Consider the following 12,468-nt stretch of genomic DNA (forward strand, 5'->3'; position numbering starts at 1 on the left):
GATCTTACAGTGAGAGTGGCCTCCGTTTCCTTCAGCGTTTTGTCCAGGTTCTCCAAGTCCTGTTCCATGGTTTTCCTGAGCTCTGCAAAACAACCCACACACACACACACACACACACACTGAGTCAACGATGGGGGAAACCCGAGTCACTTACTCACAAATTAGAACATTTTGGATTAATAATTTCTCATGTGAAAACCAAGTGTGTGGATGCCTTAGATGGATGGATTGATGGGTGGGTGGATGGATTGATGGGTGGTGGATAGATGGATGGATTGATGGGTGGGTGGATAGATGGATGGATTGATGGGTGGGTGGATGGATTGATGGGTGGGTGGATGGATTGATGGGTGGGTGGATGGATTGATGGGTGGGTGGGCGGGTGGATGGATTGATGGGTGGGTGGGTGGATGGATTGATGGGTGGGTGGGTGGATGGATTGATGGGTGGATTGATTGATGGATGGATTGATGGGTGGGTGGATGGGTTGATGGGTGGATAGATGGATGGATTGATGGGTGGATAGATGGATGGATTGATGGGTGGGTGGATGGATTGATGGGTGGGTGGATGGATTGATGGGTGGGTGGGTGGATGGATTGATGGGTGGGTGGATGGATGGATTGATGGGTGGGTGGATGGATTGATGGGTGGGTGGATGGATGGATGGATGGATGGATGGATTGATGGGTGGGTGGATGGATGGATGGATTGATGGGTGGGTGGATGGATTGATGGGTGGGTGGATGGATGGATTGATGGGTGGGTGGATGGATGGATTGATGGGTGGGTGGATGGATTGCTGGGTGGGTGGATGGATGGATTGATGGGTGGGTGGATGGATTGATGGGTGGGTGGATTGCTCGGTAGATGTATTGAAACATGCATTTTAGGACAGAAGAATAGAGGGATGAATTTCAATGAGTTCTGTGAAGGTATGTGGTTGTGTGTCCTCACCTTGGACGGCGGTGTCGTAGGTCAGCCTGAGCGTGTCCATCTGCTGAGCGTGGCTGGCCTCAGAGTTTCTCCTCAGAGTCTCCTGTCTGCTCCTCATCTCCTCCAGCTGACAGAGAGAAGAAGAAGAAAATGGATTTGATAAATTCCATGGGCTCCACTCACCAGTCAGTAATACAAGTACGCCATTACATGATGAGCTTCAGTTACGGGGTGAATCTCAATAGTCTAAGGTTTCCTCTTTATACTTCCAATTCATACTAAGATTCCCCCCATTATTATGACACATTTCAAATCAAATCAAAGATTATTGGTTGGGTACACAGTTTATCAGAGGTTATAGCGGGTGCAGTGAAAAGCTTGTGTCACCAGCTCCGAACAGAGCAGTTGAAATGAGAAATAATAGAATGAAGTATGTGGAGAATCCAGTATTTAAATACACAGCGTGAAAACAGCATAAAAAAACGGGAAGTGTTTTATGTCTCTATATACACGGGACAGCTGCGTTGTGTGTGTATGTGCAGTAGTCTGCGTGTGTATGAGGTGTGTGTTTTGTGTGTGGGAGTGTGTGTCCAAAAAAGTATCTGATTTGGAACAAGCTCATGTGGATGATTTATCGCTGATTGAATTACCAGTTAGATGTAGGCCATAGAGGACTCAGGAAATAATACTCTGTGCCAATTCATATTCATCCATGCCGTCCCGTTCTCCCGCTGATGACATCAGGGAGTAATAACCATGGCAACGGTCGTAAATCTCGGGAAGCGTTTATGAGTTGGGCGCTGTGTGTGGTGCGGGTAACAGCCAGTGGGGTGTTTCAGAAGTGCTGTGTTCACGCGCTAGTCGGAACTAGGAACCTCTGACTAACTAACAGGTTGTAGTTAAACACGTGCCCCGTTCAACCAGTTAGCAAGTTGAACATTTCAGAGTTCCGACTAGCACCTGAACGCAGCATGGACCACAGGACGCGAGTCATAACGATGACATCACACCAACCCTATCCCCCTCGGCCCCCAGCAGCCTTAGAGGCGGCATATCAACCGCTAATAGCTAAAAACTCAATACTGTGTTTATAGTGAGCTGATGATGATCAACGCTGGCTCTATGCCTTTGTTCATGTTCTGCTTGGACTGCCTGGGTTCACACAAGTGTGACTTACTGGGTTCAAAACCCGGACTTCTCCGCGCTGTAAGACTTGTGTTAGCCCTCTGAGCTAAAGCCTAGGCATGAACTCAGAGAGCCAACGCGAGTCTTTACGTCTTAAGGCAAGGTTACTCATCATCATCATCATCATCATCATCATCATCATCATCATCATCATCATCTATCTCAAAGCCATCAGACTGTTGAATAACCATCACTAGACGGCTACAACCCTGCACCTTAGTATAGAATAACTATCTTCAAAGTAATGACTCGGGACGTCGGGTTTGAAACGAAAGCTTCTTTTAGTAATAATACTTGTTCACGTTACATTTAACAACTTTAGATTCTACAAAAACAATAAAAGAAAGTTGCTAGCGAAAGTCAGGACAATCACTTGTCACTAACTGGGGCGTTTTTCCTTCCTACTACCTGTCGCAAGGCATTCTGGAACTTGCAGTCAATAGCGTAATCCAATACTAACCAACACAACAGAAATATGTATGTAGTTCTCTCAATCTCCATCACACGAATTCTAATACAATTACATATGTAAATAACTGTAAAGAAAGTATCCTTAGATACAGCTCAATGAATTAACTGTAAACATTAACTCTGTTACAACACTTAGAGGCTGCTGCCCTATATACATAGAATCACTGGCCACTTTAATAATGGAACACTAGTCACTTTAATAATGTTTACATACTGCTTTACTCATCTCATATTGTGCGAAACGTCAGGAATTGTTTCTTCCTAAATTCTATTCTACTGTATTTTAGTCAATGCCACTCCGACGTCGCTCGTCCTAATTTTTATATATTTGTTAATTCCATTCTTTTACTTTTAGATTTGTGTGTATTGTTGTGAATTGTTAGATACTACTACACTGTTGGAGCTAGGAACACAAGCATTTCACTACACCCGCAATAACATCTGCTAAACATGTGTATGTGACCAATAAAATTTGATTTGATCAGGGGGCAAGACTTGCGTTGGCTCCCCCCCCCCCCTAAGGTAAACCCCCAGACTTCAGCTCAGCGAGCTAACACACTTGTTCAGTTACACAAGCCCGGTCACCGCCTCGCCACTGACCTGTTGCTCCATGAGGGCGCGGCATTTGTCCGCCTCCTCCTGATAGGCCTGGTGCACCTTGTCCCACTCTGCCTGGTAGAAGGCCTTGAGCCTCTCCTCCAGACCGGTCAGCTCAGCCTGGTGATCCCCCTGGACCCTCCGCACCGTCTCCTCCAGAGACACCCGCACCTCCTCCTTCTCCTTCTGCAGCCGCTCACAGCACTGGGACGAGGAGACTGGAGAGGGAGGGAGGGGGAGGAGGGAGGAAGAGGGGGAGAAGGAAAGGGAGAGATGGAGAAAGAGAGAGACTCTGTCATCGTCACTTTGGATTTTAGAATTCACTTTCAAAACACAATTACCCGGAATGAGGCTCTATGATAAATAATGACTTCACTGTAATAAGAGGGGGACAGTGTTGAAATAACATCTAACGGCCAATTGGTGTTTCTGTAACAGCGCTGCATAAACACCAATTGGATGTGAACATCTGACGACGCACTGGAAAAACACATGACTGTTCCAACATTGCGTAATCCAACCCTAACCTCTAATCTTGATCAGAGTCATATGCACCCTTTCACACAACACTTTACACGTCCGCTGAGAACTAAGGGCCGGATTCCCGGACCCAGTAAACCAGGCTCTGAACTAAAAAGCCCCTTCAACAGCTGATCTCCATTGAACGTAATTGTTTTGCCCAACCAGGAGTAGAATTCATTTGGGTCTCGTAGGCTATAACCTACTTAAATCGATATCTAATGACAGGACTAGATTTTAATACACATGTAATGATAGACCCATATATGTAATGATAATACCAGATTCCCACAGCGCAGCACAGAGCAGCCTGGACAGTTGACATTTCCTCACATCCTCCCCTGTGGGATTAACTCTGAGGCCTGTTGCCACGGTGATGTTGTCATAAAGGCCAGCAGCTGTGAGCCCGTTAACAGACAGGTCCTGTCCTTATTATGGGGTAACTAACAGAAATGTATGTGTGTGTGTGTGTGTGTGTGTGTGTGTGTGTGTGTGTGTGTGTGTGTGTGTGTGTGTGTGTGTGTGTGGATTGGGGGCAGGTGTGACTGGCATGTGGCCCCCCGTATTATGACATCAGCGCTGCCCCCCACAAGTTGTTTCATAACACGACATCATGGGTCAAGAAGGAACAAGGAAGGGAGCTGGAAAGAATGTGTCTCTAAGAGCAGATCTAGGATCAGGATTTACTCAAGCCTGTTACAGTAGCCATTATCAGCTCAAGATAAAATTGATCTAGGATCAGATTTAAAGGGATAGTTCGGGATTTTGGCAATGAATCCCCTTTATCTACTTCCCCAGATGAACATGAACTCGTGGACCCCATTTCTGTGTATCTGTGTCCAGTTTGAAGGAAGTTGGAGGTCGTTTCACAAGCCAAAGCTAACCAGCAGCGACATACAAAATGGCATCCATGAGTTCATCAGACTTCGGGGAAGTAGATAACGGGCTTCAATGCCAAACCTGAAATATCCCTTTAACTCAATCCGCAGATTTTAACTGTGACCATTATCCACTCAATATAAAGAGCCTAGAAGTGTTAACTGTAAAACTGTCGGAAAGACAAATAAAATCCCTGGAAGTCAGACTGACAAATGTTCTTTCACTAGCTTGAAGAGAAACGTATTGACACAGGTTCTGCTGGTCAAACATACAGTAGACATAGCGAAGAGACTTGTTAGCACTTCTCAAAGTCTGACGTTAACAGACAGAGATTTGAAGGAGGTGGTGAGAGTGAGATCCATACATTCCACAGTCATGTGTAAAAACAGGGGTCAAGGTTCAACAAGCACACCAAACCCCCCGCTCATCAAACAGATGGTAGTCGAGGCATTTTCTGCTGAGGTTCGCTGGGGAAAAGTGCATCTATGCACGTGTTTGCTTTTAGGGGGAGAGGGCTTGGTATGGCAGTTAAAGGGTGTGTCCGGGTTTACACGAGTGTGTGTGTTGAGACAGAATGGTTTCCACTAGAACTGTGTAGTAAAAGTATTGTTTGTATAAACGTGTGTGAGAGAGAGAAGTGTGAGGGAATAAAACAACTGAATTGTAGTCGGAGTGTTGTGTGTGTGTGTGTGTGTGTGTGTGTGTGTGTCTGTCTATCATGCATGCGAGTGTGTGTGCCTGTCTGTTTAAAAGAGAATGTGGCTTTCTAGCTCTCTAGATCCCTGACAGCAGACGGCCATTGGTATTGTTCATCAGAACCACTACCATTGTTCATCAGAACCACATTGTACAGGCGTTCCAACCAGATGCCTCTAAGGCATCTTGCACAGGTGGCGAGGGTTGACGAGGTCTGGCACGACGTCTGAGACGGTCATGGGGCACGTGGGTAAAGTGAAACGGCGCACGTTTCCTCTCCACTTCGAAACACATTACAACATCTGGCGTCTGGGCCAAGTCCAAGGAACAGAACAGAACAAGCCCACTCCTCTGGAACGCCACTCTGGCGTCATTGGCGGAACAGAACAGAACGGAATGCCTTGTAATGAATGAAACGCATCCAGAACAATGAGTGTTTCAACATGTTCACAAACACCTTCCCGCCTCGTTTGAAATGATCACCACTAAGAAAAACGGATCGCTGGAAGCATGGATTCTATCACATATTATTGACCTATCCAGTTGTCAGATCAGGGGTCATCTTGAAGGGAGGAAGGATGTATGTTTTTAAAATTGGAAGTATTTGACCCGCAGATGATTTTATTTGGCCCCCCATGTAATTTTTTTTAAGTGACTAAAAACACCAGCAAATCAGCTCCAAGTGATTTTTATTTTATTCATAAGTATACCCCACGCATAATAGATATATGGGATTGTATCCAAATGTAAGCAAGGTTTGAAATGATTGTGTTTTAATCAAATATTATATCTGTTTGGGCTTCATGCGGTCAATTTGCAGTCTACAAAGTATCTATAATAATGTTCTGGCCCCCTGAGCATCTCCTCAAGAAATAAATCGGCCCGCGGTGTAATCTAGTTGCTGATCCCTGCTCTACAACAACCAGACGTTTCTCCAGAATTAGAGTCCGAACTCTTCCTCCTAAAGAGAACAACACCCTTCCCTGACAAGCAGTTCCACAGCACTCAAACCCATTATGTTAAGACTATTGTCCTGTCACCAGTGATGTAGCATGTCTCCATAAGGGTCAACAAAGATGCTGCTGCAGAGAGACTACCACTAACTACTGATGGTGAATGCTTGGAGGGAAGACGGTAAGTCATGCTTGAAGGAAGACCGTGGAGAAAGGAGACTGTCTGCCTGTATCTGTAATTATTAAGGCTTTATGACCGCTGCACGGGCTACCAATAACATCAGATCAATGCATTTCCTCTGACACGCGCAAACACACGTACACACATGCTTGCACACAAACACACAGGCACACACATTTTTGCAAAACATGCCAAGGCCTGCATTCACGCCTGCCAAATACAGCATGCCTAGGGGGTGGGGGCTAATAACAATCTCTACATAGAGGCAGAGAGTTGGCCAGCACAACGTGCTTTGGATGGCAGTTGACGACCTGATAAGGCCTTAATGATAAGCCAACAGGTTAGGGAAATGAGAGTGAAACAGAGGGAAGGTTCATTCACATTGACTGTTGTAAAAAAAATACAAAAAATTAAAATGTTTTTGCTTCACTCATAACGAGACACAATTGGCAGATTAAATGTTTTTGTTTATCATTTTCTTATTTAGAGATTTTCTGCATCGGCAACACTTGCTCTTCCTTGAGCAACCGATGCGCTGATAAAGGTGCATATGTAAGAGGTAGAGGGGTAGACGGAGCAGCGGGGTGAAGTGAGGGTCATGCTTGAGGTGTTTTTTTTTCTTACTGAGCTCATCGCGCAGGGTTGAAAGCTCCAGGGACAGTCCTTTCTTCAGCTTCAATGTCTCTTCACGCTGTCGGAGAGGGAGAGAGAGAGAGATACGATTAGTTATTAAGTCAATGGAAAAACTATTCCTAAACTATGTGAGACTTTCGTTTCAAGTGGAACCAGACAATCGTTTTACGTCAGACATTATGACTCGACTGACAGCCATCTTTCCACAACATTATTCCTGGGCACCAATAGCTTCTTAGACTTCGAACAATTAAAGGCTTCAGTATGGTGACCTAATAACAGTACATATTCCTATAGGCGTGTCAAGGAATGCTGTAACTTCTAACAACAACCTACATTAGCCTGCTGGGTAGGCTACAGAGACTGAGTCAGTACAGTTCTGAGAGCAGCATTTTCATAGCCTGGTCCCAGATCTGTTAGTGCCGCCTTGCCATCTTCTATGGTCCGTAGGAGTTGGCGAGACAGCACAAACGGATTTGGGAATCAGGCTAGCGTTTTCAGCAGCTGTCTGGACATCAGACACTGTTTTCCTTATGACACTGTATCCATATCACTCCGTTATCAGACTGTGGAGAGGTGACTTTTAGGGTGACTTAGAAGTGACATAGGGCATCTTAGAAACAGGGAACGCGTGCTATGGAAACTCGTGTGACACAGGCCTACGCATTAATAAGTAGAGCGTTTGAGACACACATGCTTCCTCTCAGACATCACGTACACAAATTCTCTCATGAACTTGTTCATTCTTATGGACTCACACTCTCATACATAACATTGTCTCAACATCCTGAAAGGATGGAAGGCTACACCCTGTACTAATCCAACCTAGAGCTCACACACACACACACACACACACACACACACACACACACACACACACACACGATTCTCTAAATGTTCAAATAGAGACGCTGCTGTAATAAATGTCCACACTCTTTAAAACAGAGACACAACGATCACTTCATAACCGTCTCTATTTGACACATGGCATGATGCACACACACACTTTACAGTCATGAATCCAATCAGTCAGCTGTAAGTGAACCAGCAGATAGAGAAAGGAGGAAAGAGAGAGGGAAAGAAAGAGAGAAAAGGGGGGAGAGAGAGAGAGAGAGAGAGAGAGAGAGAGAGAGAGAAAGGAAGAGAGAGAGAGAAAGTAAGAAAACAAACACACCTTGCCTTTCTTTCTGGTATGTGGAGGAGTCTTCAGGCAGGCTTTGCTGCCAGAGGAGCCCATGTTATTCCCCCTGGGCTGCTGAAGGGCCAAATGCTACAGCTAGGAGCTCCACTACAATGTGCCTGGTCGGAACCTCCCCCTCTCCAACCACCACTCCACTCTCTCTCTCGCTCAGGGAACTGGTCTGTCTACATTAAATAAACTTCTCCGTCTTTATCTTTCTCTCTTTTCTCTCTCTCTAAGGAGTACTCAGCACATCAAGCCCTGCCTAGCAGTTCCTCCCCACCTCCAACCCAGCCGCCCCTGGCCAAGCTCCAGCCCTAGAGACAGGGCCTGGGTCTGGGGGAGGTGGAGGGAGAGGGCTAGATGAGAGTGAGGTCAGGCTGGGCTAAGGCCCTCTGCTCTGGGCCTCGGGTGCTGCGTGGTCAAGCCTCTCTGGTTCTCTAGTTCCTTTAAAAAGAGCCAGTGGTTGTACATTAGCGGCACTAACAACACTCACTAGGTTGTACTTTTCAAAGACATGACCTATAGGGAATCAAAGCGAGCTTGGCCATTGCCTATTAGCTAGCCTGCTACATAGTTACAGTGGAGATGCTCAAACTGCTGTTGTATAGCGGAGTCCAATTAGGCCTAATAAACTGTTTTTTATGCCACCTTTGACTCGTGTCCTTCACGTCAAAGCTGGCTAATCCATTCCATTTCTGGCTTGGTTTGCGCTGTAGAATCTTCTACGTGGTGCTTTCAAGTGGGCAGGCCAAGACGGCACTGGCATTCTCCCTTTAGATAAGACTCACACAAACAGAGAGTCTGGCACTGTAGAGTCAATAGAAAGCTTATAATGTGATCAGTGAAGAGATATTTCACTGCCAAGACTCTCTAAATAGCCTCCTAGCTAGCCAGACGCTATCCAGAAAATGTTCCCTACAACGGAAATGTACTCGGATGGAGGGATGAGACAGGAGGGCTACTCTCCACTCATCCCTCCTTCACGGTCATCCACACTATTACACTACAAGTCAACACTGTATGTACACCAGGAGATATCCACGTGGTCTAATCTAAAATAACTGATGGCACCAGATCATGGGTGTGTTCATTATGCACCAAATGGGAGAAAACATACTGAAACAGGTAGGGACTATAACAACGCTTTAGGTTTTTTTCCCCAAACGTTTCACTACTGTCTGCCCTTATGAATGCGACCTGGGTTTATCTAGGGGGACATTTTAAATATAATTGTACTAATCACTCATTAGTATTACTACTTTGTTAGATAGTTTTAAGTTTGCTCTCGTGTTTAGTTGGCTTGACAACCTCTACTACATTCAGAGAGCTCATTGCTGTTCCTCAGATAGGAACCTCTCTTCTCCCTCTATCAGGAGGATTACGGTAAGGCCCGAGGCTAGGGGGCGGGGTTATTGATACCCCCAGATGTACAGCTCACAGGTGATGTGGTGGAACACAACAGCCCCACCCCTTTACCCTTGTCCCTGCCTTCTCTCCCCGCCTGCAGGGAGGCTTGACACTGCAGCTGGTGCATTAGTCCCTCTCTCCCCCTGTTACGGATACAGGTATCCTGTGTATGTATCCTGTGTGCATTTCTTTTCTCTCCTTCTCCCCTCCTCACAGGTGGCAAGCATCAGTCACCAATCAGAACACACCTGCTCCTTTTCCCTTACCCAATCATATCCCCTTTCCTTTGGTTTAAAAGGATCCCAATCAGTTCTCTCTGGAGATCTCTCTTGTTTTTGCACCTACATGTCACTTTGTCTGTTATCCTGTGAGTATTGTTTTGTTATGGTGTTTGACTGTTTGTTTGATGGTGGGAGGGGATGGGGAGAACCAGCCAAGTCGTCCATGGGCCTACATTACCCGTAGGAAAACTTTGTCTAAGTACACTAGTTAGAACTGGGCGGACCACCCACTGTATTTTTGGTTAGTTAGCTAGCTGGCGGTTGTTGAAGCAGGTAGTCTAGCTTAGGGGTGTTTTGGAATATTTCTTTGGGTCCAGCTCAGCCCCTCTTCCCGCCCCCCTTTACCGTGCGTTTAAAAATAAACCTATAGTGTTTGACGGTAGATTTAAGTTGTCTGTGGTTTTTGTTCTCATTGTTCCTGTCCACTATTATAATTTGCATGAATTATGTTACAGGTCTCGTTCCCATCCCCCCTAGACTGCAGGGCCAAAGGGATTCGTAAACACCCCCCCTAGTCCCTCCTCCATTTCTCTCCCTCCCCCATCTCCCCTTCAATCCATCTCTCTAATCAATAGAAAGCCAGAAAAGCATTCCAGAGCTGTCCGTCTTCTCCACAGAGGGGTGTTCGGTTAGAAAGTGGGAAAGGAAACCAACCGGGACGAAGCAGGAATCCCTTGACTTGATACAGGACTTGACACAACGAATGATTTCCTTAACTTGATACAGAAACCAGCGTTGTCTGATTCAGAACAGCATATTGGAGATGATTTTCTACTATCTAACGACCGCTCAGTTCAGTCTGTTACACAACAGCACCTGTGGAGGAGAGAATGTTGTGGAAGGTGAAGCCACATGGTGGTTATTTTCTCTAGGACATGAAACCAGGTTTACAGGAGAGAGACTGTTCTCTCCCATCACTATCACACCACTCAGACAGAGAGACTGTTCTCTCCCATCACCATCACACCACTCAGACAGAGACTGTTCTCTCCCATCACTATCACACCACTCAGACAGAGAGACTGTTCTCTCCCATCACTATCACACCACTCAGACAGAGACTGTCTCCTCCCATCACTATCACACCACTCAGACAGAGAGACTGTTCTCTCCCATCACTATCACACCACTCAGACAGAGAGACTGTTCTCTCCTCATCACTATCACACCACTCAGACAGAGAGACTGTTCTCGTCCCATCACCATCACACCACTCAGACAGAGAGACTGTTCTCTCCCATCACTATCAGAGACTGTTCTCTCCCATCACTACACCCACTCAGACAGAGAGACTGTTCTCTCCCATCACTATCACACCACTCAGACAGAGACTGTTCTCTCCCATCACTATCACACCACTCAGACAGGAGACTGTTCTCTCCCATCACTATCACACCACTCAGACAGAGAGACTGTTCTCTCCCATCACTATCACACCACTCAGACAGAGACTGTTCTCTCCCATCACTATCACACCACTCAGACAGAGAGACTGTTCTCTCCCATCACCATCACACCACTCAGACAGAGACTGTTCTCTCCCATCACTATCACACCACTCAGACAGAGAGACTGTTCTCTCCCATCACTATCACACCACTCAGACAGAGAGACTGTTCTCTCCCATCACTCCACCACTCAGACAGAGACTGTTCTCTCCCATCACTATCACACCACTCAGACAGAAGACTGTTCTCTCCCATCACTATCATCACACTCAGACAGAGAGACTGTTCTCTCCCATCACTATCACACCACTCAGACAGAGAGACTGTTCTCTCCCATCACTATCACACCACTCAGACAGAGAGACTGTTCTCTCCCATCACTATCACACCACTCAGACAGAGAGACTGTTCTCTCCCATCACCATCACACCACTCAGACAGAGAGACTGTTCTCTCCCATCACTATCACACCACTCAGACAGAGAGACTGTTCTCTCCCATCACTATCACACACTCAGACAGAGACTGTTCTCTCCCATCACTATCACACACCACTCAGACAGAGAGACTGTTCTCTCCCATCACTATCACACCACTCAGACAGAGAGACTGTTCTCATCCCATCACTATCACACCACTCAGACAGAGAGACTGTTCTCTCCCATCACTATCACACCACTCAGACAGAGAGACTGTTCTCTCCCATCACTATCACACCACTCAGACAGAGAGACTGTTCTCTCCCCATCACTATCACACCACTCAGACAGAGAGACTGTTCTCTCCCATCACTATCACACCACTCAGACAGAGAGACTGTTCTCTCCCATCACTATCACACCACTCAGACAGAGAGACTGTTCTCTCCCATCACTATCACACCACTCAGACAGAGACTGTTCTCTCCCATCACTATCACACCACTCAGACAGAGAGACTGTTCTCTCCCATCACTATCACACCACTCAGACAGAGACTGTTCTCTCCCATCACTATCACACCACTCAGACAGAGAGACTGTTCTCTCCCATCACTATCACACCACTCAGACAGAGAGACTGTTCTCTCCCATCACATCACATCCACCACTCAGACAGAG

At 46.3% G+C, this 12,468-nt stretch overlaps 1 protein-coding gene across 1 annotated transcript in view; it reads right to left on the minus strand.

Moving 5' to 3' along the window:
• Positions 1-12,468, minus strand: part of LOC115191677 (microtubule-associated tumor suppressor 1 homolog) — a gene marked incomplete in the record, with an annotated part of 59,857 nt that overhangs the window by 4,100 nt on the left and 43,289 nt on the right. Inside the window, 4 exon segments of the mRNA XM_029749517.1 lie at positions 9-82; positions 958-1,063; positions 3,193-3,407; positions 7,042-7,108. Coding sequence (XP_029605377.1) covers positions 9-82; positions 958-1,063; positions 3,193-3,407; positions 7,042-7,108 — 462 coding nt within the window.

Source organism: Salmo trutta, chromosome 4, assembly GCF_901001165.1.
Source record: "Salmo trutta chromosome 4, fSalTru1.1, whole genome shotgun sequence".
Classification (NCBI taxonomy): Eukaryota; Metazoa; Chordata; class Actinopteri; order Salmoniformes; family Salmonidae; genus Salmo; species Salmo trutta.